The sequence below is a fragment of the Trypanosoma rangeli genome (genome assembly GCF_003719475.1).
Source record: "Trypanosoma rangeli strain AM80 chromosome Unknown Tra_15.4_contig_00152, whole genome shotgun sequence".
In the NCBI taxonomy this organism is placed as follows: Eukaryota; Euglenozoa; class Kinetoplastea; order Trypanosomatida; family Trypanosomatidae; genus Trypanosoma; species Trypanosoma rangeli.
This window is the reverse complement of record NW_021705901.1, coordinates 16,717-42,064: the sequence shown is the minus strand read 5'-3', so window position 1 is coordinate 42,064 and position 25,348 is coordinate 16,717. Positions and strand designations below refer to the sequence as shown.

The window sequence follows — 25,348 nt, the reverse complement described above, 5'->3', positions numbered from 1 at the left end:
GACGGTTATGGTCGTTTGGGTACTTATGGCCCATGCGTACAACCAGTTGGTTGGTGGCTGCCTCACGACGCCCTTTAAGCATACGCAAAAGCACGGCGGACGTGTTGCCCTCCTTGTGACTGGATGGTGCATTCTCTTTGTCGTCATTGTGTTTTTCAACGTGCTATAGGTGTTGCGTCTACCGCTGGTGTTTGAGAATGTAGAGTGACAAATTCATGTGTCTCAATTTTGGGAGGTACGAAATGGTGGCCAGGGAAATGGGCCCCATGATGTCGAATTGCAACAGTTACGTTGGTCTTTAACTTGGCTCGATATTGTGTGCATCAGTTTTTATTCATTTTAATTATTGTGTTTATGCTATTTGATTTTGTCACTTTTTGTCATTATTTTTAGGGGGGAGGGGGGAAGTTAACAGACCCTTGTGGTGGATGATGTGAAGGAGGGAGGGAGTGGGTATGGCTGAACCGTGTGTGTATGCTCTGTCTTCCTGTGCATGGGTGTGGGTGGAGGGGTTTACGCGCGGAGTTAGTTATACGGTAAGGAAGTATGTTGGAAATAAAAATAAAAATGACTCTGAGCAGGAGACTGAGGAAGCAGGGGTGAGGATGCACGCAACAAGAGGCCCTTGGGGAAGTGTTGTATCCAAGAAGGATCACAGTGGCAGTTGAATTGGTGTTTTTTGTTTGTTTTTCTTTCTTTTGTTCTTTCTCATTATTGCGTACGCCGAGGGGTCATTGAAATTTATTTGCAAATGTTTCAGAGATGGTCCGCAGGCGCTGTTGTCGGAGACGTATCTAGCATGATCATCACCGCCACTGCAAGGCCGGCAAGGTTAGTAAGAGCCAACAGCGGTACTGCGATGGAGAATGGTTCTTTAAGTAGTACCGCATCGACTGCGGAGGCAACAGACGGTGCGATATATCGTTAACGTCTCATCCAGAAGATACTGTCACGTGACAAGGAAATATTTGAACTGAACCGGTAACATGAGCTCTCTATGCTGTGGGTAGAGCAAAACCAGCGTCGTATTTTGAAGGATCAGGAGGGCCGTGGCATGTACTATGAACAGAATTGTAATGTGCATACCTTTGACACCGTCTCCGTCGGTCTTTACACACAACGGAACACCCTCTACCACACCATGAGCGTCGAGCGGCTGCGAAATGTGAAGCTGCTTCTGACACTCCTTGTGACTCTTTTGGCGTGTTTATAACTTTACTATCGTTACATGATTGGCCCTGAATGGGTGTACGTGGAAAAACCATTGAAACTCATTGGTAGTCGAGTCGGGGCGTTGAATGATATCCGAGCGCACTGGAGTGAGAAAGGGGAGGAGGAGAGAATGGCGATGACGCAGTCAAAGCTGCGGAAGTAGAAAATGGCAGTCTTTCCTCGACGTTTGCCAAACTGGCGGTGTGTGTACAGTTCTTTTTTTTTTGATTTACGAATAACCGCATCAATGTTAAACGCGTCCCATCATCGTTTTTATGTATTTATTTATGTAGGCATATTATGCATGAGAGGAAATGTGACCCTTGCAAACTCCATTTTGAGTTTATTCTTCCTTTTTCAGATATCTTACTTTTTTCCCCTTACCTGAGGTGTCTCTTTTGTTTGAGTCACGCGGGAGACGCCGGTGGGACGCACGTGCGAATAAAGGAATTAGCTTGCACTAATGCGCCGCCTGTTCTGCAAAATCTGTCCCATGACACCCTTAGCCCGCGAAATGTGGCATGGTCGTAGCCTTCCGTCCACTCGACCCCAACACCGACGGCGTGGGTTCGGTGAGGCCCGTCACCCATCGGCACAACAGAACGAAGACAATGTCGAGGTGTCGCGGATAAAATTTCACACAGTACCGGCGCTGCAGGTGGACATGCGGGTGGAATCTAAGATTGAGTCGTTCTTGAGATCCCAGCTGCAGGGGGAGGGGTCGTCGCCGTCATTGTCAACGAAGCTGTTATCTGTCCCCAGCGTTCGTGTGATCAATGTTCCCAGGTCCACCTTGAAGCGCGCCGTGTTGGACTTCCACGTGCGAGGAAGATCGGTGCGGGCACTAGGGCAATCGTGTCGCGCCAAAAAGGCTCGGGCGCTCTGTTGCATGCATGCAGCAAGGCTTATTGACCACTTTTCACTGGACGATGTGGACAGCAGTGCCGCACCTCCGCCTCTGGAGGAGGGCACCGAATTAAATGGTCGTAGTAAATATATGAAAGGTGGGATGAGCGTTCGACGACAGTCTTCCGCCACGCCTCCGCAACCAGAAGAATATGGGCGATGGGAGGAGTATGTGGACGAGAGCAAACGATATATTGAAAAGCAAGATGAAAAAAGACGAAATGAGGCGTTTGAACAGCTGCGTATCCCTCTTAGTGGGAACCCATTAGTTGACAGAGCCGCTGTAATGACAGAACTGGAGCAACAGACCAACCGGTTGGCACTTCAAAAGCTTAACAATGAACTTCTGGGGGCTAGCAAGGAGGTGAACATTCTTCGCATGTCGAATCATGTCTTCGTCGCCACACTTATATTGGACAGCGCAACAAATCTTGTTGCTACTGGTGTAGCTGCTAGTTTACAGGAGGCAAAGCAGCGTGTCGCGATGCATGCGCTTTATATTCTTAAGCTCGTGAGGGAGCAGCGACAGTCTTTTATTGTGTGTGAAAACACATCCGCTGCTGTGAGCTGTGGCAGTTGTGCCTCTTCTGGCTCCACGTCGTTGAGCCTCGTTCCACGCTACTCAAAGATGCTGGATTTTTTTACACTTCTCTTTGGTGTGGCCCCGAGTCCTACCTTCACGAAGGAGGGAGGCTCCTACATTTGTCGTATGCAATTGGATGGGGTCATCTGCACAGGACGGGGCACTGACAGGTTTGAGGCTGAGCGCCAGGCTATAGAAAACACCTTGGGAGAGATGGAGTTGTATGATGAGCGGCTACAGGGCATTAACAGCATCATTGCGCAGTACCCGAACATTCAGCCACGGTGTGTGCCGACTGTCAAACTGCCGGAGGCGTTGAGAGATGAAATCCATGCTTTTCTTCAGCGCTGTCAAACAGAACTTCACCTTCAAGATGATGCAGCTGCAGCGGGAAGCGATGTTCACGACGGCACTCCTGGCAAGGTTTCAATGGACGATGTTGTAGAGGACGAGACCCGAACAACGATCAAGGCCCTGGAGAATGTCACACACGATGAGGCCTATGCGAGACGTCTACGCGAACGTTTGTGTGAAGTTAGGGCGAACACGAAATATCTTGAGCGGTTTCACCCGCGTCGCTCAAGCCTGGCGATTGCGTCTGTGGAGCAACGTATACTGGAGGCGATGGACCAGCACCGTGTTGTTGTCGTTTGTGGGACGACTGGATGTGGCAAAACAACCCAGGTTCCGCAGTACATCCTCGATAGGGAGATTATGGAGGGACGGGGTGACCGTTGTTGTATCGTCGTGACTCAACCCCGTCGACTGAGTGCGTTTAGTATTGCGGATCGCATTGCAAGTGAGCGCCTGGACGTGGTGGGGAAGGATGTAGGGTATGCCGTGCGGTTGGATGCTCGGCCGGGGCGCCACATCACGCTCTGCACCACTGGTGTGCTGCTTCAAATGTTGTCCGGTATGCCGTCACTAGACGCTGTGAGTCATCTTGTCATTGACGAGGTTCATGAACGTGACATCAACTGCGATGTGGCACTGGCGCTTGTCAAGCAACTTCTGCTGCGCGGCCAAAACCCAAAATTGAAAGTAATTCTTATGAGCGCTACGATGCAGTCTGACATGTTTGCATCTTACTTTGGCGAGGTTCCTGTGATCACCGTCGAGGGTGCGGTGTACCCGGTGAAGGAATGCTACCTGGACCACGTGGCTCAGATTTTCCAGCAATCCCTTATTCCTGGGTACTACAGCCCCATGTTTGACTCCCTCAGCAACGTGGCCGCGTCACAACGTCGCACCACGCACCGCGGCAGGGGTGGGAATCGAGGAAAAAAATGGCAGCTCACAGTGCCGCTAAAGACAGACTATACTCTTCTTGCACTTCTCATTGAACGAAGTGTGTTGGTGGATCTACACGGGGATGTTGCAGGTAAATCTGTACTTGTGTTTCTCCCAGGTTGGAAAGAGCTTTTAGCAGCAAAGCAGGCTCTTGAGGCTTTAAAGGGAGAGCAGCAATATCATATTATTCTCTTACACTCCTCTGTAGACGCGCGAAAGCAGCGGGAGTGTTTTTTACCAGCGCCCGAAGGATATGTGAAGGTGGTACTCGCCACGAACATTGCTGAAAGTGGCATCACTATTGATGATGCGGCGGTGGTGATTGATACCGGTCTCATCAAGCAAACCTCGTGGGTGTCGCGTGTGCGGGAAAAGGATCAGGAGCAACATGCCTCTTCGTATTCCACTCAACTTGCTTTACAGTATGCAAGCCGTGCTAATTGTACGCAACGCAAAGGTCGTGCTGGGCGCACGCAAGGCGGGATTTGTTATCGTCTCTTCGCGCGAGAGGTATGGGATGTGCTGCCTTCCTTTCAAGAGGCGGAAATTCATCGTGTCCCGCTCACACAAGTCCTGCTTACACTCTTGTCACTTGGACACACAAATCCCAAAGAGACGCTTGAAGCGTTTATTGAGCCGCCCTCAAAGAAAAATGTTGATGCCTCAATGCGGCAACTGCAAAGTTTAGGGGCAGTGACGGCAGATGAGAAGTTAACGCCGCTTGGGTTGTATTTGTCGCGGCTGCCATGTGACCCACGCATTGGAAAGATGGTTATGATGGGCGCCGTGTTGCGTTGTCTGGATTCTGCTCTAACGATGGCGGCAACGGCGGATATCAGTCCATTTGTGTCTTCCCGCGAGGTCTCTTTTGAAGTGCGACAACGACGTCACCTCTTCTCAATGGGATCACAGAGCGACCACATCTCTGTGTTGAATGCTTACAATGCCTTCTGTGGTCGCCAAGGAGATGCTGCCTTTGCCAACGAAAACTATCTTAACGGAAGTAGCATGCGGATTATCTCCCGCTACAAGCAACAGTACCGTGATATCCTGCGTCGTTCAGGGTTTATACGGGATGGAGAGTCTATCTCTATTGAAACCCTTGACGATGATTTCATCACATCCAACGATGGTGCAGCGGCACCGTTGCACGTTGACTCCGGTCCACTGTCACTTGATGCCGCAGATGTCACACTCGTTAAGGCCTGCCTCTGTGCATCGCTCTTTCCTAACGTGGCCGTGCTTGATCCCACCCCGTTGCTGCAATCTTGTAAGAGAGTGAAGACGCTGGTGATGCGTACTGCCACGCATAGGAACATATCACCTTCAAAGGATAGTGCGTGCCGCTGTCTTGGGCCTCCCCGTGCTAATGGCGTTTTAACGTCAAAAGAGTTTTTTGCTGCCGATGCAGGGCGCGGTGAGAATGATCCTGTCATTCCTTCCAAATTTTACATGTACCAAGGCATTTTTTGCGTGAAGGACTCTAAGGAAGAGTTTCTCACGCAAGTCTCTTCAGTCAGTCTGTGGGCACTGCTGCTCTTTGGCGTCGGTGAAGCGGACATGCGGTTTGACCCTTTTTTGCAACTGTGCGTTGTCGGGGGTTGGATAGGCATGCACATTGACACCAAGTCCTTTTCCACGCTGCAGGCACTCCGTTCCACCCTGCACACCTGTGTCTGGAGAAAGTACCAGAAACCGGATGACGAGAAGAACAATGAGGCACTTGAGGTTCTCAGACGCCTCTGCAAGGAGGTGTTAAAGTCACCACCAAATGACAAAGAGCAGTACATCAATCGTCTTGTTGATACGGGGCGTATTCTCTCTCCGTCACGGCTTGAGCCACTCTCTACGGACCCCGATGACGATGGCAGTGCATGGGAGTGATGCTCATACATATAAGCACTAAGAGGCGAAGATTCAAAAAGAACAAAAAAAAACATTGTTTTATCTTTTACTCTTTTTTTTCTTTTGCGTTGTTCACAGAAATTTATATAAGGTGGTCGCCCTATATTTTACCTACATTATTTTGCCTTTATTTCTCTAGGCAATTGAGGAACTCATGAAGGGGTTTCGTGTGGAGTGCAAGCTTTTCCTGGGGCAGAGTCGTCGATGCTGGGAGTGGTGCTTTTTATCTTTACCCCCAGGGCATCCTTTGTTGCTGTTGTTGCTGGTGGGGGAGGGACGGAAATGAAGTGTGTGCTCCCCAGCATTTCACTTCTTGTATTGATGTTTCCCCTCCCCCATGTGTCAGCAATAAGTAGGGGAAGGGGTTGAGAACGCACAGTTATCATGGCTTTATGTTCCCAACATGCGTATGTGTCTTCTTGCTTTGTTGGTATAGTTGTTGACGTTTTTTTTTTTGCCTCACTTGGTGTCTCTCTCGCATGTTTTTACTCAAATGGAAGACAACGGCTGCGGAGGCGACATGCCATCGAGTGGCAACATCAGTAAAGACGCAAGCCCTTATGTCTGTCTCTCGGCCCATTGTGATTTACTGCATTTTGTCGGTCCAGTGCCTCATCCGTACGGTGGGCCAACACCGCAAACAGTTACGGAACGTGCTGCGCGATACACGCGTTTTGCCTGTGAATCCTGTGAGACGGCACCGACAGTGACAGTGCAATGCGAGCATTCGCTTTTTTTGCCCGTTCCGACTGCAAGGACGGCTGACGGAGTGCCATCCTTCCCGCTGAACGGCATTGAGCTAGCACGATGGGCGTACCGGGAGAACTTTGAGTCCACCGCAGCTCAACCGCACCTGGACCCACACGAGAAGAAACTTGGTGTCCGTCGTCCAATCTCGCATGGTGATTCCATCAGTACACTGCATGAGCCTATGCTGCCACAACAAGCCTCCGCAACCCCACCAGTAGAAACTGCATCCGCTACTGTATCGGGAAATTCTAGCTATACCGTAAATTTCCACGCGCTGCGTCGCACTATCCTGCAGGCATTATTCATTCTAAGTCTCCCTAAGAGAAGCCCCGCGGCCTCCTTCACATTATCTGTGCACGATCCAAGCCCTTCTGGGGTCACACGTTTCTTTGTCCTTCCTCGATGCGCGGAAAATGTGGCGATGCTGGCACACCCTGCGATGGTGAGTCTTAGTATTGCAAGAACCACCGATGGTGATAGACTCCATTGCTGTTGTCAGTGCCGAACCGAGAAGGATGTGGAAGAGAACAGAGACTTCTTTTTACCACTCTTATGGGAATTAAACGAGTGGGATGAAGGAGAACAGTACTCCTCAGAATCGGTTGAGTTGAATCATTTTCTCAATGAGACAATGATTCCCGCATTGTTTGCATTACCAGAGAGTCTCTCAAGACCCACTGAAAGTGAAGCTGTTCAGGTATCGCAGGCAGTTGGTTGGTCTCAGAGACGCTCATTTCACTTCTTGGCACTGATTGCACACTGTGTGTGGTGCGAAAAAGTGGCCTTGTACATCATCGGTCGTAACACTGAGTCAATGGCTTCGTATGGACGCTGGAAAGCGCGTTTGAAATTACGGGACAGTGCCTCCTTAGAGTCCACTGGCAAGTGGGAATCGACATTGTTGTTTTATCCCATGGCGTTCCATGATGGATGCTCACATCCTCAAGGCACAAGAGGGCGCTTAGAAGTCGTTGACATCACCGCCACTTCATGTGCAGCATTGCTTCAGGTAACACTTAGGGGGTGCGATGAGAAGATGAACTTGGACTGGGGTGGTGAGGCACCTCACGCATCCACCGGGAGTCTGAGTGACCTCGTGGAGCTGCATGAAAGGAAGAGATAATGACTGTGTCTGCGGGTGTGATGTGTGCAGTGGGTTTGGACGGCGAATAAAGGAGAAGAAGAAAAAAGAGTCACACAACTAAATGGCACTGCTGCTTCTCTTTCACAAACGGAGCAGAGGGGTTGCAGCTGTTGGCTCTGAGGCGTGTTTTGCCCGTACATTTGCTACTATGTTTCTTGTCGGTTCATTGATACGTCATCTGTGTACTTTCTTGCATAAAAAAGTCTATGGGGTAGTGAAGACGAAGCAAAACACAAGATAGGATTAAAAAGCAAACACAAGGTGGATCCGCCTTTTAATTGCTTTTTGTGTCCTTCAGATTGGTAGAAAAATTCCCAAAAGATGGTGATAATGATCATGTACTACTTGCCCGGTGCACTTGCGGTACTCTTCTTCAGCAATGCTGTGATGGCGATAGAGCGCTGCCGCCCCATTGCGAACCTGCGAGGCATCAATCCGCGTATCCTTACCATGCCAACAGCAACGTTTTACCTTGATAATGAGTACTTCTGTGCTGATAAGGCACCCCTGCAATTTTACTGCCAGTGTGGCGTTGTCTCCATCTGTACGAAGCATGAGGATCCTTGGGGCAGGGATATTGGAGTGTGCGGCTGCTGCCCCTGGTGGATAATTGTTTTATTTATCTTATTTGGCATTGTCGTGGTAGCGTCTGTCAGCACTGTCCTCTATGTGTGGTTCTGCCGGGGGAAGTGGTGGTGGGATGGTTATCCACCGCCGATTAGGTTTGTCATGTGCCGCCGCGGGCCTTCCACAGTTGTGCCCGCCACAGGACCGCTTCCACCGAACCTCTTTCGTGGCTACCGCATTTCTGACTTTGTGAGTGGGTCAGCAGACCCGCAGCTGACACACGCGACTGCCGCGGCATGTAACAGCACTGAGTCAAGACGTTTGACAGATGAGGGCCAACAGCTTTCACATCAACAACAACAACAACAACAACAGCGAGAACAGCAATTGCGCCTTTGTCAGCGAACCACTCTGCATTCCCTTTAGTCGTGGCATCCAGAGGTGTTGAGGGCAGGCTGTGTAGCACGAAACGCCACAAACCCATGGCATCTTCATTCATGATTCACCGTTCGACGATGCGGCAATTCATCTACTACACTATTCAGAAGCAAATGAAGGATGGGGAAAAGGAGGCGAAGGGAAGTTAAAATCAACTTTTTGGTTCCAAATGAAAGGCTTTTTATTGGTTAGTTAGCTTTTTAAAAATTGTGTAGATGAGCGAATTCCAACGCCTGGAACTCCCAGCAGTGTCCTTATTTCACGTGACTTTTTTTGTGTTCCCCGTGGCATTCAAGCACATGCGAATAATATGGAATTATTTCAGGCATGTTTGTCAATGCCTGGCTTACTGCACCGGTGGGGGGAGGACTGAATACCGTTGAGGCGGGGGAGAAAATGGAATTTGAAACTGGGATGCGCTGGAAGCTTACTTCCGCGTATGAAGTGAGTGTAAGTAGTTGTGCTTTTTCGCGGCACTTTCTGAAACATGTGTCTTTCCTACTTGCATCCTAACTACCCCACTAGCCCAGGATCCTGTCTTGTTGTTGTTGTTTTGCGGCGGGACGTTGCGGTGTTTCAAGATTTGCTCTTTTTTTTTATTATTATTACTTTTCTTCTTTTTTGCGATTATGCCTTTTCATTCAAAGGATGTGTGGTAAATAGTACTCATTCACCATTGAGTCAACGATATAGCCCGACAGTGTAGAAGAATGTCCGTGGATCCGCCTGGTTTGGGTACGAACATTACTGCAGGTGCTGCGATCTACATGAAAGAAATTATTCTACAAAATGAGGCTCTCCTCCTTGAGGTTGAGCAGCTGCGCTTCCTTGTAAAAGAGAAGGGGCTTGATCAGCTGCGTCAGCTGCGTGAGGAGAATGAAGGACTTCGGCAGCAACTAAAGCTGTCCGAGTCACAACTAGTAGAAAGAACACATCAGCTGGAGGTGCTGGAGTCTGCATATGATCGCTTTGACGGGGTCCACACGGTTGTTCAGGAACTGGCGGATCAGCAACGCCTTCTTTCTGAAATGAGGGAACAAAGCGTCACTCTTGAAGAGCAAAACGCGGCGCTTAAGACGGAGTTGCTCAAAATGAGTGGCTCAGAGGACGAGTTGCGAAGAGCGCTGCAGGAAGCAGAGCAAAGTCGCCAGATGTTAGAAACAAAGGTGATAGAATTGCATGCGTCCATGGAGGAAATGAAGTTACGTTTAGAAATTATGGAGACCTCGAAGTGTGCGGCAGAGAGGGCGCTTGAAGAGGCAAAAGCCGCCAATACGGAAATGCAGGCCCACGCAGAAGCCTTGCAGGAAAAGTGCGAGGCTCTCAACACACGTCTCTGTGACACTAAGCGCAAAGCCGAGGAAACGTTTCAGATTAAGACTGAGAAACAGATTAAGTTGGAGATAAAACTGCAGGAGGAACTGCGTGTAGCAAAGGAGGCACTTGTGGCGCAGCAACAAGAAGCCTCAAAGGCGCTTCTGCAACAGCGCAATCGATTGGAGCAAACACTGCGGCAGGAGTCTGCGGAACTTAGGCGTACGCTGGAGGCGAAGGAGCAATCCCTGCGTGAGCAGGTGAGACAGAATATGATTCAGAAGGAGGAGATTGCACTACTGAACGCTGAAAAGGAGAGTATGAAGTGTCGCCAGCAGGAATTGCCTACCGATCTCTCGCGCCTTAAAAACCGATTAAAGGAGCTTACTGAGGAAACGTCCAAGAAGGAGGCACTTCAGCAAAGGTTTCAGCAGATGCTTACAAGCACCACAGCCACCAACAGCGATATTAAGCATCTTTTTGAGCAGATGCTAGACTATCAGGAACGGAGAGATGAGGAGATGCTGACGATGGTGGCCGTTGAACAGATTAAAAGGGACGATATGAAGAACGCGTACGAAGTCGATCTGGAGAAACTTCGCACAGAGCTAAAAACTCTTACTTATGAAATTCATACCCTGCAATGTGGGCGAGCTCCCGCCGTCGCTGAAAGAAAAACTGCAGTAACATCTCTGGTGTCGTGTGACACCGCGCAGCATGAGAAGGTAGCGATGGGAGCTAGCCAGACACGACGGCCACAAACAGCACAGACGAATGCCAAATTGCCGATGCCACTGGCTCCAAACAAGACGCCGGGTCCGTCCACCAGAACTGGCGGTAGTGGCGGTGACGATGTTGGTGTTGGTGGTGGCAACGATAGCAATATTATAGACGATTTGTGGTGTCATCCTCCACAACGAGCAAGTGGAGGGCATGCGACAGCGCAGCATCACCCGGCTCCTTTGCGTTCCTCTCACGTGAGGCACCCAGAGTTGCTGGTTTGTTCCCGATGTACACTTGTTAATAAGCCAGGGAAGACCTTGTGTGACGTCTGTGGTGCCTCCCTCCGAAAGAAACTACCAAGTGTGGAATAAGGATGGGATTCTCCATTAAAAGAGGGGATGACCAAGCAGGCTCTTGTACATTATATTGCCATTGTCGGCACGGGGGTAGGGCAGCTTTTAAAAAAAAAAAAAGATGTGAGAGAGGCCAATTAAGGTGGAAACATTCTTTCACTTTAAGCGGGTATCATTACCTTTTGCATATGGTGATGTGGTTTTTTTTTCCATTGTTTTTTTTAAATGTTGGTTTGTGTGTGCTGCCGCTTTTGATCTGGTCTATAAAGCGGGTGCAAAGTGGTTATTTACGTATCTGGCTGAAATGTCATGCAGACGTGCCTTCTTCCATCTCTATGCTTACGAGGTGCCGAGTTGAGGCAGCACCTATGAGTCCCCTTTGGCCTGGCTTGTGGTTTTCTGATCGCTACGTGGTTGGGAGCGGGTGACTGTTAGCTTGTATTAGCGTGTGTTTGTTGTGCACGTTGCTCTGGTACTGCGAAGCCTACTCGTTCAGCTGCGGAGTGTTGTAGGAATTGTTCTACTGTGTTGCCTTCAATTTTCTCAGTAGCTCAGAAGGCGTTTAAGCTTCTGGAGCCTATGACAGCAGCCGCTAGGGGGAAGAGAGAAACGAGCAAAAGAGCTTGGGGAAGATAAATTTGCATGCTGGCTTTAAAAACTTATTTTCCGTTTATCCCTCCCTAGCTTGCGAAGGGAGCAAGTAGGGGGCGTTGGTACTTGACATCGACAAGCACCCCTCTGCTGGGCTGTTTGCACAAGTTCTGGGTGGTGGTGTGTGCATATGCTGATGCGGGTTCTGGCATGCGTTTATGGGACGATGCGCCTGGTTCGGATGAGATCCAGTGCGTTGTGGAAGAGAAGAACGCGAACAAATGCACGCATATATATATATATATATATATTTCTGACTGAATGTCTTTCCATCAGATAAGAGATGATTGTTTTGCAGGTTCTGCTGGGAAACATGTTTCGATGAAGGAATTGGGAGGCTATGCCTTTGCTCAACTGTGTTATATATACCCACACATGCAGCGCGGCATCCAATGATTTTCGATGGAAACAAAAGAAAACTACATATGATGATGCAAAGCACGTCATTCATTCCATTCTTGTTTCCATAAACAAAATATCACTTCATATATGATTGACCTCCCTCCACCCACCCACCCACCCACCCCACAGGGCATGCATCAGCTACAGCTGCGACATTATTAGGGCCCATCCGTTCATCTGTGTTTGTGCGCATGTACGTATGTTAATGTGTCATTTATGCGAGGCTTACTCAGTGATTTCCTTCGCCTTTTTTTTTCTCACCTTGCCGTCCCGTTCACCGCTGTTTGTGTGGTTGGTGTCCTGCTACATGGGCTCCTTTCGCCACGCTTATTATCCATTCACGCGCGGTGGTTGTGTACTGTCTTGTTTGGTGTGGCACCACCCTTACTGACGTTGCTTAGCCAACACAGTTACCTCACGTGCAACTCACACGGTGCAAACACGCCAACCCGATAAAGGATATAATTCTATTTGAATCTTTCAGTGGTGGAGTGTGCCTTCTATTGGACGCCCAGCGACATCGTGAAAAGGAAATAAAAGTTGGTTCTCTACGGTAAACGCGAAGAACAGAGGTGAGCCGAGTTTTTTCAAGCATTTTTAATCGTTTAGCCAGAAAACAAAGACAAAAATAAAAAAGAGCGAAAGAAGGATTTTGTTACTTTCTCCAAACCAACAGGACACAAAATGGAGATCATCGATAGGCCACTCAGTGAAATCATCAAGGAGCAGAAGATCGGCGAAAGCCTACGTAAGAACCGTCGTGGTGGTGGTGGGCGTGGTGGGCAGCAGAACACCCGCGGCAGTGGGCGCGGCGCACCCCGAAACGACCGCGGTAACCGAACGACGGGGCGTGGTGGCCGTGGCGCGGGCGTCCAGGATCAGGGACGTCGTCACCGCCGCCCTCTGCGTCCTCGTGGCAACAACGACCGCTTCCGTCGCCTTGGATTCAACCTCGACAATCGTGGTGGATTCGGTGCCCGTTACAGGCGCCGCAACGCAGTGGACGCTGGCGACGACCGCCGCGATCGCTCCGTAAAGAGCACCGTCACGCAGCGTTACGGGAAGGCAGCATTTGAGCGCAACGACCGCATCAGGGACTCTCGCCGGCGTGAGGCCCTCTTACGCGCTCGCTCCCGCTTCTCCCGAGACTAGATGGAGATGTGGAAGACGGCACGTGGAGAACTGCTTGCTTATGGAGAACGGCATGGTAGAAGGACCTTGTGTTCCTTTGTTTTTTTCCTTTGTTTTGATTTGTTTTCCCTCCTGCGCATTGCGCTGGAGGCGTATGAACAATAACTGTTCAGGAAGAAGAGCGGTGCGAACGATGGAAAGAGAGGGGGGTGAGGACTGCAGCAATCGTTAGTTGCGCCGGATGGGTTTATGCAAAGATGAATGGTGGTTAGTGCTAACGAGGGGATGGGCGTCTTTAATTTTAGGAACGAAGGCCAAAAGATGCCAAATACGGAATGTCACGGAAGGAATTATTTAAATTGAAGAAACAAAGAACGACAGAAGGAAATAAATCGACGGGGGAATAAATATAATCAAAGAGAAGGGAAGGGAAGGAGTAGAGTGAAATATGCGCAGAAAGACGCATGCACAAGCAGGAACGCTGGTAGAAAGGAGAGTGAAAGAGTGGGTGAAAAAAAAAAAGTCTTCAGTGAGGTGGTGAAGAATTTTCCTGGGTATAAAAACTCTTTTTTTATTATTATTTCTTGTGCACTTCTAAAATGTTATGCCTGCACGAATTTGAACAGCAGACCGAGATATAGCCACATTCATGCACGTTACATACACGCACATTGATATGGTTGCCTTACTTCTCTTCCTCTCTTTCTGCTTTGTAAGCATGTACATACCTCTGTATGTGAGTCGTTGCTTTTGTGTGTCTGCCGATGGTCGTCTCGAAGATAATAATATATTATTGAACAGGAAACGTGGATAATAAACACAATCAAAGAAAAAGAAAAGGTAGGAAAATGGAATGAAAGATAGACGACAGTAGCAAGGATGTGTGGAGACGCTAATTTATTTCTTTGTTGTTGGTACCATTGTATTCCTCCCGTTTGTGTTTGTGTTTTGTTTTGTTTTATTATTCTCTGCTGAATATGTCAAAACATGGTGGAACACCGTGCCACTTTATGTACAACTACTTGTGGACACAACAGGAGAAGAAGCTGGCCCCGAACACCTGCTTTTTCGCCTGTGTCAATGCGTGCCACACGTTTTAAACCTGTGGATACCAAACTATCTATTTTCTATTTCCTTACTCTTTGCTTTTTCGTGGATAAGGGAAAAGAGGAAGAACGGCAAAGCAAACAAAAAAAAAAAGCGGGCGTCTGGGGCGGTGGGGTTGGGTTTATTATATTCCACTCAGACTTTTCCTTGTGCCGTTTTTTCTTAAATCATCGGAGCCTGTCGATAGAATAGGGGCAGGGTGCGTGAGACACGGAAAGGCGAATAGAATACGCTAACTGCAATAGTTACTTGTGAAAACATTCATTTGCATTCCTGCATTTGCATCGCTCTGCCTATGTGTGTGCGGGTGTGCGGGTGGGTGTGTTTTACTGACTGACTACGGTTTTGGTGGGCAAGAAGGAGGAGGCAAAAGTATTTAGTCACAACTTTTTATTGAGAAATAAAGATGCTGCGATGCACACAACGCTGACTACTACTCAACGTCTCGGGTGAGAGTCCATCGTTCCGCTCGAAGCCTTTGCGGAACCTTCAGATGGATGTCCAGATGAGCCTTTATAAGGAGCAGTTCAAGTTCTACTGGTCCACACCGATGCCATTAGGCGGAACGCGAATACAGTGAGAAGCTAAAGCTTGGAGCTCCTATTCCTACGCGCCGCGCAGCCACAACTATCGTAGTGGGCAAAAACAAGCACGTGGATCTTGACAAAGGTAGAGCGAGGTGAGGACAATGACTACAAGGTGTTGATGATGTTCCGTGAGTGAAAAAGCCGCTTTGTACGGTACCAGTTTATTTTTTCATCTTTTGCTATCACTTTGGAGGGCACCTCAGAAGACTGGGATACAATTCTGCGTCGTCGTGGTGTGACAACGGAGTGGACGGATTTGCATCACCGACTTTGTGCAATGCGTGCACTTTTTGCACAAATGAATATTCTTTTGGTGCCCTAAGAAGGCGGTGGGCTTGTAGAGGTTGAAGGACCGCCTGGGCCAAAGAAGTGGCATCTTCTCGTGCACTCCCAATCAAAGGCGATGAAGCATCTTGTGGATGTAGTTGAGTTACCCATGGAGACGTGTCTGTCACAGCTGTTTCATTTTCGATGCAGCATCACGCCAACAACAGAGACGTTTCGGTTTGACAACCTTATTTACTTGGTTTCCTTTGAAAAGCTACCTGACGTGCGGTTTACGATTAGCACGGTAGGCGAGAAACTCGTGTGGGTTTCACCCATGGAGGCCATGGCGAGGTTTAATGCCGGTATCATGAATATGCCTACGCCAAACGTTATTGCGTTATCAGAGCTTAATAATGAGTGTCCTACCTTTGCGGATGTAATAAAGTGCAAACCGCACGATGCATATCGCTCTGTGCTCCCTGAACTCTACCATCATTGCCAAAGCAAGGTCGCCACCGTCCTTCTTCCTGGTGACATCATGCACCCCATCACCACGGAAGAATACAAGGCGGAAAGATATATTCGTTGATTTGTGAAAGAAAGGGGCTACCCTTTTGGTGTTCGGGCGGTTTTTGAAGAGAGGCCTGCAACACAAGATGAAATCAATAAACCTTTGGTTTGCCACGCACCAAAGTTGCTGGAAGAGGCCAATGAAATGGATATGGTTTACGCAGATACCCCATACCCAAAGCGGGAGAAACATCCGGAAAAGATTGGCCTTACTCGTTTCCCTGTTCCAAGTTATTCTTTTCAAGAAGGTGCTGAAAACTAGGAAGGTGACATACGCGTACGCAACAGAAACATTGAGAGTGTCGGTGACCTTTACTCACACACAAATTGAATTCATGTGATTGAACTTGGTGTGCCTCCCACCAATGTCAGTCCATATATATTTTGCAAGAGGTTGGATCTTCCTGCTGTGAGGGAGGGAACAACGATGAAAGTTCTGGGACGTCGCGTTGTTCTGCGGAGAAGATTATATTTTTTTTGTAACGCCTTTGTACCTTACCCTGCATCCCCCTTGTTTTTTTTCTTGTTTTTGAGCGGGATTATCCACAGCGTTATTTCCCCTCATAGTCCTCCCCTTTCTCGTTTGTCGTTTCTCTCTGCATTCTGGTGGCTGCTGCTGGGAGAGGAATGAAGGTGTCTTCCTTCATCTCACAGTTAAGGCCAGGGTGGTTTCACCTCACCGTACACGCCAAACCAGGCGCAAGGAGTTCATCCTTGGCATCTAAACCTGCCGTAACGGATGCAGCACTTGAGGTCCGCGTCGGAGCACCACCCACAGAAGGAAAAGCCAACGTTGAACTCATCCACTTCATGCAGATGATCCTTGAGCAAGAACTGACGCGGTTGCGCACGGTGCAGCAGCACACACTGAAGGAAGGCAATGTGGAGACGATGAACTGCCCTCATGAGGGCCTTTCAAAAGGGGGCCGGAAGAAAACGAACATCAAAGCGAAGAAAAAAAATTCAGACGCAAAGACGGAATGCCCTTTAAAGCTTCCAGACAAAGTACGGGTGTCAATTGTGGGTGGGGCAACTGCTCGACATAAGACGCTAGAGGTGGCGTTCCCAGGGACGGAAGAGGAACTAATCAGTGTGTTAACCTCTGCGTTCATGTCTTAATAATTGCGTCACCGATGTCTTGTTCATTGCCTTCTGTCGTTGTTTTTTGTTGTTGTTATTACTGTGAAGGTGGACTGTGCGACCCATCTATGATGTGCAGACCAAAGAAGGGGAAGAGTGTTTCTTTCCTTATTTCTTCTGCATACTGCTGCTGTGGTTTGAGCGTTTTGCCTGCATGTGCGTGTCCACACATTTTATTGGAGATTAGTAAATGTTGATGCATATGCCCTCTTGTCTTTCTTATGACTCTCTTTGTGGTTGGTAGGCGCTCATCTGGTGCAGTTGCCTTTACCATTCTCTGACGTAGATTGCAAGCCTGCAAACATATTTGTTTTGGGTGAAGCGGCATAACTTTTTCTTGTTCTTATCAGGGCAAATACGTGTGGGTTCAATGCATACGTTCTACACTATCCGCTACCCGCCACCCAACTCCCAGAAAGGGACAGAAGAAAGCCAACCGATCCGTGTTACCAACAAGGCCATGGAGTCACTGCTTTTTTGCATTGTGCACTCGATCGAGTTTCAAAGCCCCCTGCAACCAACAAGGTTTCATTTGGGGCCCTCCAACAAGGACCCCGTCCCGGAGGGTGAGGCATATGTGCGTCCGGAGGAGAACTCGAGCACGCTGCTGGGGAATGTGACGTACGTGTCGCGATCAAAGCATAACCCAAGTGTTCTTGCCTCGCTCCATGCAGCTGTTGAGGCGGCGCGTGCCATCCCAATTCCCGAGAAGAGCAGTCAGGTCCCCTTTGAGCTACGGGTACGGCTTCTGCGCCGGCACCGCGGTTGGTTGTGGCACGACTCTCGACCGCTATTGGAGTGGGTGTTTCGTATGACCAAAACGAGGGAGGAGTTTAGCTTTGCTGCCGGCCGTGGCGATACCGGTGGGCGGCCGTATTCTCATACACCCCCATTTGCAACAATTGCCCGCGCGAAAGCGGGGCGCGCTGCCGGGGGAGTAGGACCCAACCGCATGCAGGAGGAGGGACTGGTGTGTTCGAACGATCCGGAACAGATTCGCCACGTTTTGCAATTTATCCTGAAGCACAGCTACGACGCCATCGACCTGAACACCTACGCCGACTTCCGATCTGGAGAGTTAGTCTTTGATGTGTCCGTGCAGGAGGTCCAGTGAGAGGTGTACAGCGGGACCAGGAGGGGGGTAGTGTGCGCGTCTGGCCTGACCATAGCTATTTTTCTCTACCCGGCTTGCTTCATTGAATGTACCTCAGTTTGTTGGAGTTCTTGCTCACCTGTGACTGTGCTTCTCTCTGTGTGTGCGTGTGTGTGCCTCTGTAAGTGTGACTAGCGGGATACCAAGGCTTTTACTGAGCTCTTTGTCCTTCTTTTGGGTTGCGAAGTGGTATGTGGGAAGAGCCATTTGATAGCCTTTTCTGTTTTGCTACTTCCGCACAAGTCTGGAAGTGGACAGTGTTTTGGGGAAAATAGGATAATAGAGTATGTATGTCTCTTTCGACAACCCTGCTCTACGACATCCTCTCATTTTATGAGGGCTCGGACGTCCCATTGGCACTTGTATTTACGTCACCCGGGGTTCGGTTAGCTTGTGAAGAGAGGGGTATGGTGCAGGTGGGATCGTGGGGTCTGTGCCTTGCGAGTGATGGCTCTCGCAGAGTCATGTGGCAACCGTCTGTCCCTATACTCCGGCACCGCGTGGCGGGTGAAATGTGTGCTGTGGTGTGGTGGTGCAATCGGCCGACGCCCGCCTTCTGTGAGGTACGCCCAGTGTGTCTAGACCTTAGTGCGGCTTGTCGGCTATATAGATTTGACGCTTCTGTCGCCTTTCTTTTCCACTCGCTTGTTGAACTCACGCTCCGATGTGCGACCATCAAGGATGTAAACTTGCTTGGGAGGCTTCCGGCATTGAGGAAGCTTGACCTCGTGCAGGCTCAAGTGGTGGACAGCGGTATTATTGGACTGAAAGAGAGCAGGAGCCTGGTGGATGTAGATCTTTGGGGGTGCGCTGCATTGACGAATGTCAGTCCGCTTGGAAAGGTGCCTACTCTGCGTAGGCTGGTGCTTGCTGAAACTCACGTCTGCGATGACGGCCTCGCTGGTTTGGTTGACAGCCTGTGTCTTGACGAGGTGAACCTTGAGATGTGTGTGTTGGTCAAAAGTGTGGGATTTTTTGGCCGACTCAGGACGTTGCGGAAATTGACTCTGGTGGCGACATCGGTCGATAACAAGGGTATCATAGGACTTGGTAGTAGCATGAGTCTCGTGGAAATTGACCTGTGGGGATGCAGCGCTGTGGATGATGTGAACTCTCTTGGAATGATACCAACTCTGCGAAAACTACACCTTTTTGGCACTTCTGTGACGAATGAGGGTATCAGAGGTCTGAGGAGGAGCAGTAGCCTTGAGGAAATAGATCTGACGCTCTGTGAAGCTGTGACTGAGGCGGAGACACTGTCCAAGATACCGACATTGCGGCACATCGTGCTGCTGCACACGTCTATTCATGACGTGTCGGAACTACTTCTGAAGGAGGTCAGAGTGATAATATGACACAGCCACTGCGCGTGTCGTGGGAAAAAAATGTGGATCACTTGTGCACATAAAGTCTGCTTCTCTTTTTGATATTCATCGTCCCACGCACATTGTCTTTATTTTCCAACCTTCACTTTTGCATTAGTTGAACAGTGGGGGCCTGCATTGCGAAAATGAAGCAGTTATATGATGACGATGATGAGCAGGATTGTCTTCATCACATGGAGGATGGGTCTCTCAAATATGCACGCACGGATTTGCCGGCAATGCTGAAGTATGCTCAGTCATCGACTATTCGTTTTGCCGAGGTGAACCACGACCTCATCTGTGATGCCGCCAACATCACCTCTGCCTCCGAAGAAGCATGCGGCCGAAGGAAATTGGAGGACGCGTACCATGTTCTCGTAAAGATACAGGCACCGATGGTTCGCTACAGCCGGCAAGCATTTCGCAAACTCTGCCGTCTGTGGGGTACGGACGTAAGCTACACGCACATGATCATGGCAGATAGTTTCACTCGCTCCGATGCAGCGCGTAATGCGGAGTTCTCCACCTACGCCGGCGAGGATCGTCTGGTGGCCCAAATTGCCTCCTGCAGTGGTCCTCTTGCTGCGGAAGCGGCAACGCTGCTGGCGCCGTACTGTGATGCGATCGACCTCAACTGCGGATGCCCGCAGCGCTGGGTCATTAAAGAGGGTTTGGGCTCGGCACTTCTGCAAAAACCAGAGATTGTTGCAGACATGGTGTGTTGCATCCGCAATGGGCTCTCAGGAGGAGTGAGCCTTCCGTGCGCTGTGAAAATGCGCGTGAACGAAGATGTGAGGCGCAGCGTGGATTTCGCCCGTCAGTGTGAAGCAGCTGGATGCGGGTGGATCACGGTGCACGGTCGGACACCGTCATGTTCCGCACATGCGCCTGTTCGCCTAGATGCCATACGCACCGTCCGGGAATGTGTCTCGATTCCCATTGTGGCTAATGGCGGTGTGAACAACCCACAGACAGCTCTCAAAACGGCTTTGGCAACTGGTGTGGGGGGAGTGATGAGCGCAACAGGCATTTTGGCTAATCCTGCCTGTTTCTATCTGCCGCGGGATGGCGAGGAGCTGTGCTTCTCCCCACAACTGTGCGGTGTTGATGGCGCTCTGGCTGCACCTGTGGGGCACTGTGTAGGCGCAAAGGCTGGACCTGCTACTGTAGACGGCGAACATTCTGTGTGGCCGAAGGGCCTTCGGGACTGTCCCGTGGAGGTAATATCAGACTTCATCCGCCTGAGCTGTGCGACCGATCTTGCGTCGAAGGCAACCTCAGTTCACCTACAGAAGATGGGCAGGAACTACATGAGCCCGACGGAGCGTGTCTTTGTGTCGCAGATGCACTCGTCTTTAGTTGTTTCAACGTTCCAGCAGCTTGGATTGTATACTCAAGAGGGGAAGTTTCAACCTCTTGAGAGCGTGATATAGGCATGACGTAAATTTCTAACGCACACCGTTCATTAACGCACTTGAACAAGACAGATTTGTGAAATTAAACCCTTTTGTGCGTTTTACCCACCACCATCGCCCTTTGTGCAGTCAAGTCTTGTTATTGTGCTTCTTTTTTTTTGTGTGTGTGTGCCTGCGTCTTTTGTACCGTTGTTGCGCGGCGCGGCTGAAATGGTGGTTGTAGGCAACGTGCGACTCTGTTTTTCCCCATTGTTGAACCCATCCATAGGCATAGTGCGTGTGGCCCAGCGGAGGTTGTGAAGTTAGAGTGTGGCGTCATGCGCCACGGGGACGGCAAGCCGCCGGTGGCTCCACGCAGCACCAGCTGTGAGAAGCCCAAGTCCATCTTGAAGAACACTAACAGTGGCTCGGCGTCCACCAAGACCCCCTCTCCGTCCAGGCGGCGTGTCTCCTTCGAGGAGGACGATAGTTTTACGGAGCCGCGGCTGTGCTTTGGTACGCCGACTCACGCACCGCGGCCGCACCATGAGGCGGCGGCGGGGGGGAATGAGCCCGTTGTGGCGCAGTGGGAGACCACATCCAGAAGGCGGGCTGGCGTGCAAATTGAAAGAGCAGCGGATCTAGGACCGTCTGAGCCGACGATCAGGTGTGACAGACCGGCAGCTTCATCGCCTAATTCACCTCACAACTCCCCTGTCATCACCCCTTACCCGCACTCACCACCCGCCAGCAACAATTATGGCGACGAGGGGACAGCGGGGGGAACTCTTGCATCGAACGACAGGCCGCTAACAGCAGTGCTGTCTTGTGAACCCGCTGCGGGAGCGGCGGTGCCTCGCAGTACCGAGGAGTTGTCTCCGCTGCCGGACGTCAGCGTCAGCGACATCACACCCTCCCCCCCCAGCCTTGTGTCGCGACAGGGCCGATCAGATAGCAGTCGGTCCCCTATGAACAACTGCGCAGTCGCCGCTGCCGCCGAGCAATGCAAACCGCCGGACGTGAGGGAGACACTTTTCCCCGACCGGGATGCGTGCACCGTCCGCGCCGCGCCGAACATTGGCAAGCAACTTCCGTCTGGCACCACCAATTCTCCGTCGCACGCCTCAGGCGAGCTGGGAGCAGTCTTCTTTGGACAGGCTTTGCCGGAGCGAGGCGGAAGAGACGTGCTTGTTCAACCCTCTTCCCGGCACCCCACTTGGTATGGCGGAAGTGCAGAGGCTGTTGTTCGACCTTCCCGCACCCGGGATCCGACTGAGGCAAATACGGGCTGTCATTCCTCTTCGTTGCCGTTTGAGGGCGGTGTCAACCCCGCCGATTTGGTGTTTGATGACTCCCCAAAGAGCAGTGTGCTGGAAGCAGAGGAGATCAAGAATGAATTTCCTGTGGTTTCGGGCTCGTCGCGCAGCCGCCGTGTGCTTGATTTTCCTGTGCAACTGTACCCTAGCCTCGTTGGGCTGGACGGGCCGCCTCACAGCACTGCCCCACTGGAGCCATCGCCCTCGAACGCTACGGACGATGATAGAGAGAGCACGCTGCAGAGACGCAGCGGACGAAAAGGGCGTCGTGCTGCTGGGGACAGTGACCGAACACCCATGCCGCTGCAGCCCGTTTTGCGAGTGAAGAATGCTGGTAAGCCAGGAGAACATCTTTCTGCACGGCAACCCCCAGCTCAGGCTCTTGATATTGCGTGCGCCAACGCCCGCGACGCGGTGGAAGAGCTGACGAATGGTGTTGTGAGGGGCACGGGGGAGGCTCTGGCACTGAAAGAAAACCAAAATCCTTTGCTGTGTCGCGACCACGGCTCGACAGCAGATGGTGCCTCACCGTCTTCTTTATTGAGCTATGCGCACGCGTATTCTAACCTCCCTCCCACGCAGGCGAGGCCCGTGGTGGTTAAGTACATCAACAAGTTGTCTGCGTCCTGGCAGGAGACGCTCCGCGGTGATGTGCATGATGGCCGTCGCCGCCACAACCGCGGCCACTTTGACGATGATACCTGCCCACTGCGTCCTCGACAGGAGGTCACGAGACAGCTATTCCCGGGGGTGTTTTTTGGTCATGCGTCGCTGATGACTGAGGCGTGTCACGCCAACTGCCTGGAGGCCGACACCGCAGGCGTGTGTCCGTTGCTTTCTATCAAGAGTACGGAGGTCGTCCTCCCGAAGCCGATGAAGGCGAAGAAGCAGCGCGGGGGCGCCAAGCCGGCCACCACCACTGTTACAACCACTGCTTCTGCTGTTGCTGTCAACAACAACAGCTCCTGCAGTATTGTCGAAACTCGGCGTGTGGAGCTAACAAAGAGTTCTCCAGAGACGCACATTCGTGAAGGAGCATGTGCCGTGTCAGAGGAGTTTGAGGATGTCGACTCATATTGTGTGCCTTTGGCGCCAGCGGCCAATGTGAATCCGTCAGTTGTGGAGAACGTCAAGTCGGAGGAGGAGGGGGAGGAGGAGAAAGAACGTCGCGCCAAGCGATTTGAGAAACTTCGCCGCGCGCTCCTGCTGGTCTCGGGCGAAGGCATGGCCTCCCCGTCTGGCGGCTCCTGCGTTACAGGCTGTGGCGCCGACTGCCCCCCACCAGATCGCGACTATGGTTGCCCCACTGCGGTAACTGCCTTGACAGAGGCACGACGTCACGTGTCTGTGCGGCAAAGGAGAAATTTGGTGCCTTTGCTGTCATCCGCGACAACGGAAGGGCTCATACATACGCCCGAGCGGGTCCCATCGCCGGATAGAGGTGAGGAGCCCCCGGCTACACGGTCAAAGGCCCTGTTCGCGCCAGCTCGCTCTGTGTCACCGCCAAGGTCTTTTTCCTGCAGCCAGAACGCAAACGTCAGACAGGATGCACTGGGAGGTGGTGTCGCTGTGCTGCCGGAACGCCGTGTGAGTAACCGCACGGCGGCGAGAGCGTTCGCCCGCGATATCTCTGCTGTTGTCCATGCGCTGAGGGAGAGCACCTGGGTGAAGATTTTGTGAGCCTTGCACTTAGATATGCTGAAAGATTGGGTTTTTGTACCTGTGTCCGTGCGTGTGCGGAGATCACGCTGGCGGTGTATGCAAGTTTGAGAGAGAAAATGGAAGGACGCATGTGTGGCGTCATTGAAAGCCGTACTGAAGTACAGCAACGTGACTTGGGACCACGTATGCTGAGACACGCGGACACCGCATGCGCATGTAGGGCCCGCGTGGTCAGACGCGTCCCATCTCTTTTGAGTGTCGTTATGCCTTTTCTTTTATTTTTTCCTACTGTGGAGCATGTGGCTCGAGAGTTAGTAGACAGGTAAAAGGGAAGAACGGCCGGTGTCCTGCGACGCGCGTGGGTATGACGATTCCGCTGACTGAAGAGGATCTTCATGAGCTCTACCTCTGGGTAGATGATATCCCCATCTCTCGCCCGAAGCGCAACATCACGCGTGACTTTAGCGATGGTTGTTGCGTGGCGGAGGTGGTGAAGTTTTTTTTCCCGAGACTGGTTGACCTGCACAACTACACCCCGTCAATGTCAATGAAGCAGAAGAGAGATAACTGGGACACATTGAACAACCGCGTCTTTCGCAAGCTCCACTTTGAGGTGCCGCCGGAGGAGATTAACGACATCACAGCGGGCGTACCAGGTGCGATTGAGCGCTTTCTCCGCGCCCTTCGCACGAAGATTGCGCAGATCAAGGCCCGCCGCGAGAAAATGGGCACGCTGGAAACGTGCCCGGGTGGCAGTGACGACGACGACAAGGAAGGGAGCGAGGCCCGAGGACGAGGCGGTGACTGGATGATGGCGGAGAAGAAGCGGGCGGTGTACCCTCGATGCCGTCCAGGCAGTGGTGTGGGGGCCGGTCCCGCAGTGTATCGCCCGTCGCCCGACGTGAGGAAGGTTCCTGAGACGCGTCGGGACGTCCACGGTAACCATGATAGAAACTATGACACCAATGATGACGACGCTGTCACAAGCTTCCGTCTGTTGCTAGATGAAAAGGACCGCACCATTTTTGAGCTTCGTGAGACTGTCAGTCTGCTGAGCGAGAAGGTGACAAAGCTGGAGGAGCTGGTCCGTGTGAAGGATGGGAAGTTGAATGAGTATCGAGCCAAGCTCAGCCATGTGTGATGCTTTCTCTATCTCTATCTTTATCCCTCTTTATTTCCTTGGAGGAGACCGGGATGCCTGCGGGGTCTTGTGTTTTTGCCAATAGCAGCAATGTTTGCCACCCCGTCGTTGTTGGGCGTGGAACTGGGGGGTCTGAAGCTCGCTACCTGTGCGGAGAGGAAAGACAAGCTGTACCTTGCGAAAAACGCACCTCGATACCCATGCACGTTGAGCCACAGACACACACACACACACACACACACACACACAGGTATTGGGAAAGGTGCGGTATGAACCCT

General features: G+C 51.1%; 12 protein-coding genes and 2 pseudogenes across 12 annotated transcripts, besides 9 other annotated features; all 14 read left to right on the top strand.

Annotated features, from left to right (window-relative positions):
- Nucleotide 1: 1 nt before the first annotated feature.
- Nucleotides 2–230, top strand: TraAM80_04950 (hypothetical protein; annotated as a pseudogene).
- Nucleotides 231–675: 445 nt separating this feature from the next.
- Nucleotides 676–707: a sequence feature (A-rich).
- A 44-nt stretch (nt 708–751) lies between these two features.
- Nucleotides 752–1,373, top strand: TraAM80_04949 (hypothetical protein; annotated as a pseudogene).
- Nucleotides 1,374–1,675: 302 nt separating this feature from the next.
- TraAM80_04948 (ATP-dependent RNA helicase-like protein) lies at nt 1,676–5,875 on the top strand (the record flags this gene model as incomplete). The annotated part of the gene is made up of 1 exon (XM_029381849.1): nt 1,676–5,875. The coding sequence occupies one exon, from the start codon at nt 1,676–1,678 to the stop codon at nt 5,873–5,875; it is 4,200 nt and encodes a 1,399-aa protein (XP_029238226.1).
- A 514-nt stretch (nt 5,876–6,389) lies between these two features.
- On the top strand, nt 6,390–7,769 carry TraAM80_04947 (uncharacterized protein; the record flags this gene model as incomplete). The annotated part of the gene is made up of 1 exon (XM_029381848.1): nt 6,390–7,769. The coding sequence occupies one exon, from the start codon at nt 6,390–6,392 to the stop codon at nt 7,767–7,769; it is 1,380 nt and encodes a 459-aa protein (XP_029238225.1).
- Nucleotides 7,770–8,120: 351 nt separating this feature from the next.
- Nucleotides 8,121–8,783, top strand: TraAM80_04946 (uncharacterized protein; the record flags this gene model as incomplete). The annotated part of the gene is made up of 1 exon (XM_029381847.1): nt 8,121–8,783. One exon carries the CDS (start codon nt 8,121–8,123, stop codon nt 8,781–8,783), a length of 663 nt encoding a protein of 220 aa, XP_029238224.1.
- Nucleotides 8,784–9,505: 722 nt separating this feature from the next.
- Nucleotides 9,506–11,203, top strand: TraAM80_04945 (uncharacterized protein; the record flags this gene model as incomplete). The annotated part of the gene is made up of 1 exon (XM_029381846.1): nt 9,506–11,203. The coding sequence occupies one exon, from the start codon at nt 9,506–9,508 to the stop codon at nt 11,201–11,203; it is 1,698 nt and encodes a 565-aa protein (XP_029238223.1).
- An 862-nt stretch (nt 11,204–12,065) lies between these two features.
- Nucleotides 12,066–12,087: a microsatellite.
- A 253-nt stretch (nt 12,088–12,340) lies between these two features.
- Nucleotides 12,341–12,362: a microsatellite.
- A 560-nt stretch (nt 12,363–12,922) lies between these two features.
- TraAM80_04944 (uncharacterized protein) lies at nt 12,923–13,390 on the top strand (the record flags this gene model as incomplete). The annotated part of the gene is made up of 1 exon (XM_029381845.1): nt 12,923–13,390. The coding sequence occupies one exon, from the start codon at nt 12,923–12,925 to the stop codon at nt 13,388–13,390; it is 468 nt and encodes a 155-aa protein (XP_029238222.1).
- Nucleotides 13,391–13,456: 66 nt separating this feature from the next.
- Nucleotides 13,457–13,496: a sequence feature (A-rich).
- Nucleotides 13,497–13,731: 235 nt separating this feature from the next.
- Nucleotides 13,732–13,761: a microsatellite.
- Nucleotides 13,762–14,302: 541 nt separating this feature from the next.
- Nucleotides 14,303–14,332: a microsatellite.
- Nucleotides 14,333–14,772: 440 nt separating this feature from the next.
- Nucleotides 14,773–14,801: a microsatellite.
- A 665-nt stretch (nt 14,802–15,466) lies between these two features.
- Nucleotides 15,467–15,919, top strand: TraAM80_04943 (uncharacterized protein; the record flags this gene model as incomplete). The annotated part of the gene is made up of 1 exon (XM_029381844.1): nt 15,467–15,919. The coding sequence occupies one exon, from the start codon at nt 15,467–15,469 to the stop codon at nt 15,917–15,919; it is 453 nt and encodes a 150-aa protein (XP_029238221.1).
- A 608-nt stretch (nt 15,920–16,527) lies between these two features.
- On the top strand, nt 16,528–17,019 carry TraAM80_04942 (uncharacterized protein; the record flags this gene model as incomplete). Its single annotated transcript, XM_029381843.1, has 1 exon — nt 16,528–17,019. The coding sequence occupies one exon, from the start codon at nt 16,528–16,530 to the stop codon at nt 17,017–17,019; it is 492 nt and encodes a 163-aa protein (XP_029238220.1).
- A 391-nt stretch (nt 17,020–17,410) lies between these two features.
- Nucleotides 17,411–18,154, top strand: TraAM80_04941 (uncharacterized protein; the record flags this gene model as incomplete). Its single annotated transcript, XM_029381842.1, has 1 exon — nt 17,411–18,154. One exon carries the CDS (start codon nt 17,411–17,413, stop codon nt 18,152–18,154), a length of 744 nt encoding a protein of 247 aa, XP_029238219.1.
- A 119-nt stretch (nt 18,155–18,273) lies between these two features.
- Nucleotides 18,274–18,323: a microsatellite.
- A 160-nt stretch (nt 18,324–18,483) lies between these two features.
- TraAM80_04940 (putative leucine-rich repeat protein) lies at nt 18,484–19,548 on the top strand (the record flags this gene model as incomplete). Its single annotated transcript, XM_029381841.1, has 1 exon — nt 18,484–19,548. One exon carries the CDS (start codon nt 18,484–18,486, stop codon nt 19,546–19,548), a length of 1,065 nt encoding a protein of 354 aa, XP_029238218.1.
- Nucleotides 19,549–19,703: 155 nt separating this feature from the next.
- Nucleotides 19,704–20,990, top strand: TraAM80_04939 (putative tRNA-dihydrouridine synthase 4; the record flags this gene model as incomplete). Its single annotated transcript, XM_029381840.1, has 1 exon — nt 19,704–20,990. One exon carries the CDS (start codon nt 19,704–19,706, stop codon nt 20,988–20,990), a length of 1,287 nt encoding a protein of 428 aa, XP_029238217.1.
- Nucleotides 20,991–21,289: 299 nt separating this feature from the next.
- TraAM80_04938 (uncharacterized protein) lies at nt 21,290–23,947 on the top strand (the record flags this gene model as incomplete). Its single annotated transcript, XM_029381839.1, has 1 exon — nt 21,290–23,947. The coding sequence occupies one exon, from the start codon at nt 21,290–21,292 to the stop codon at nt 23,945–23,947; it is 2,658 nt and encodes an 885-aa protein (XP_029238216.1).
- Nucleotides 23,948–24,293: 346 nt separating this feature from the next.
- On the top strand, nt 24,294–25,070 carry TraAM80_04937 (sperm flagellar protein 1; the record flags this gene model as incomplete). The annotated part of the gene is made up of 1 exon (XM_029381838.1): nt 24,294–25,070. One exon carries the CDS (start codon nt 24,294–24,296, stop codon nt 25,068–25,070), a length of 777 nt encoding a protein of 258 aa, XP_029238215.1.
- A 213-nt stretch (nt 25,071–25,283) lies between these two features.
- Nucleotides 25,284–25,319: a microsatellite.
- Between the last annotated feature and the right edge of the window lie 29 nt (nt 25,320–25,348).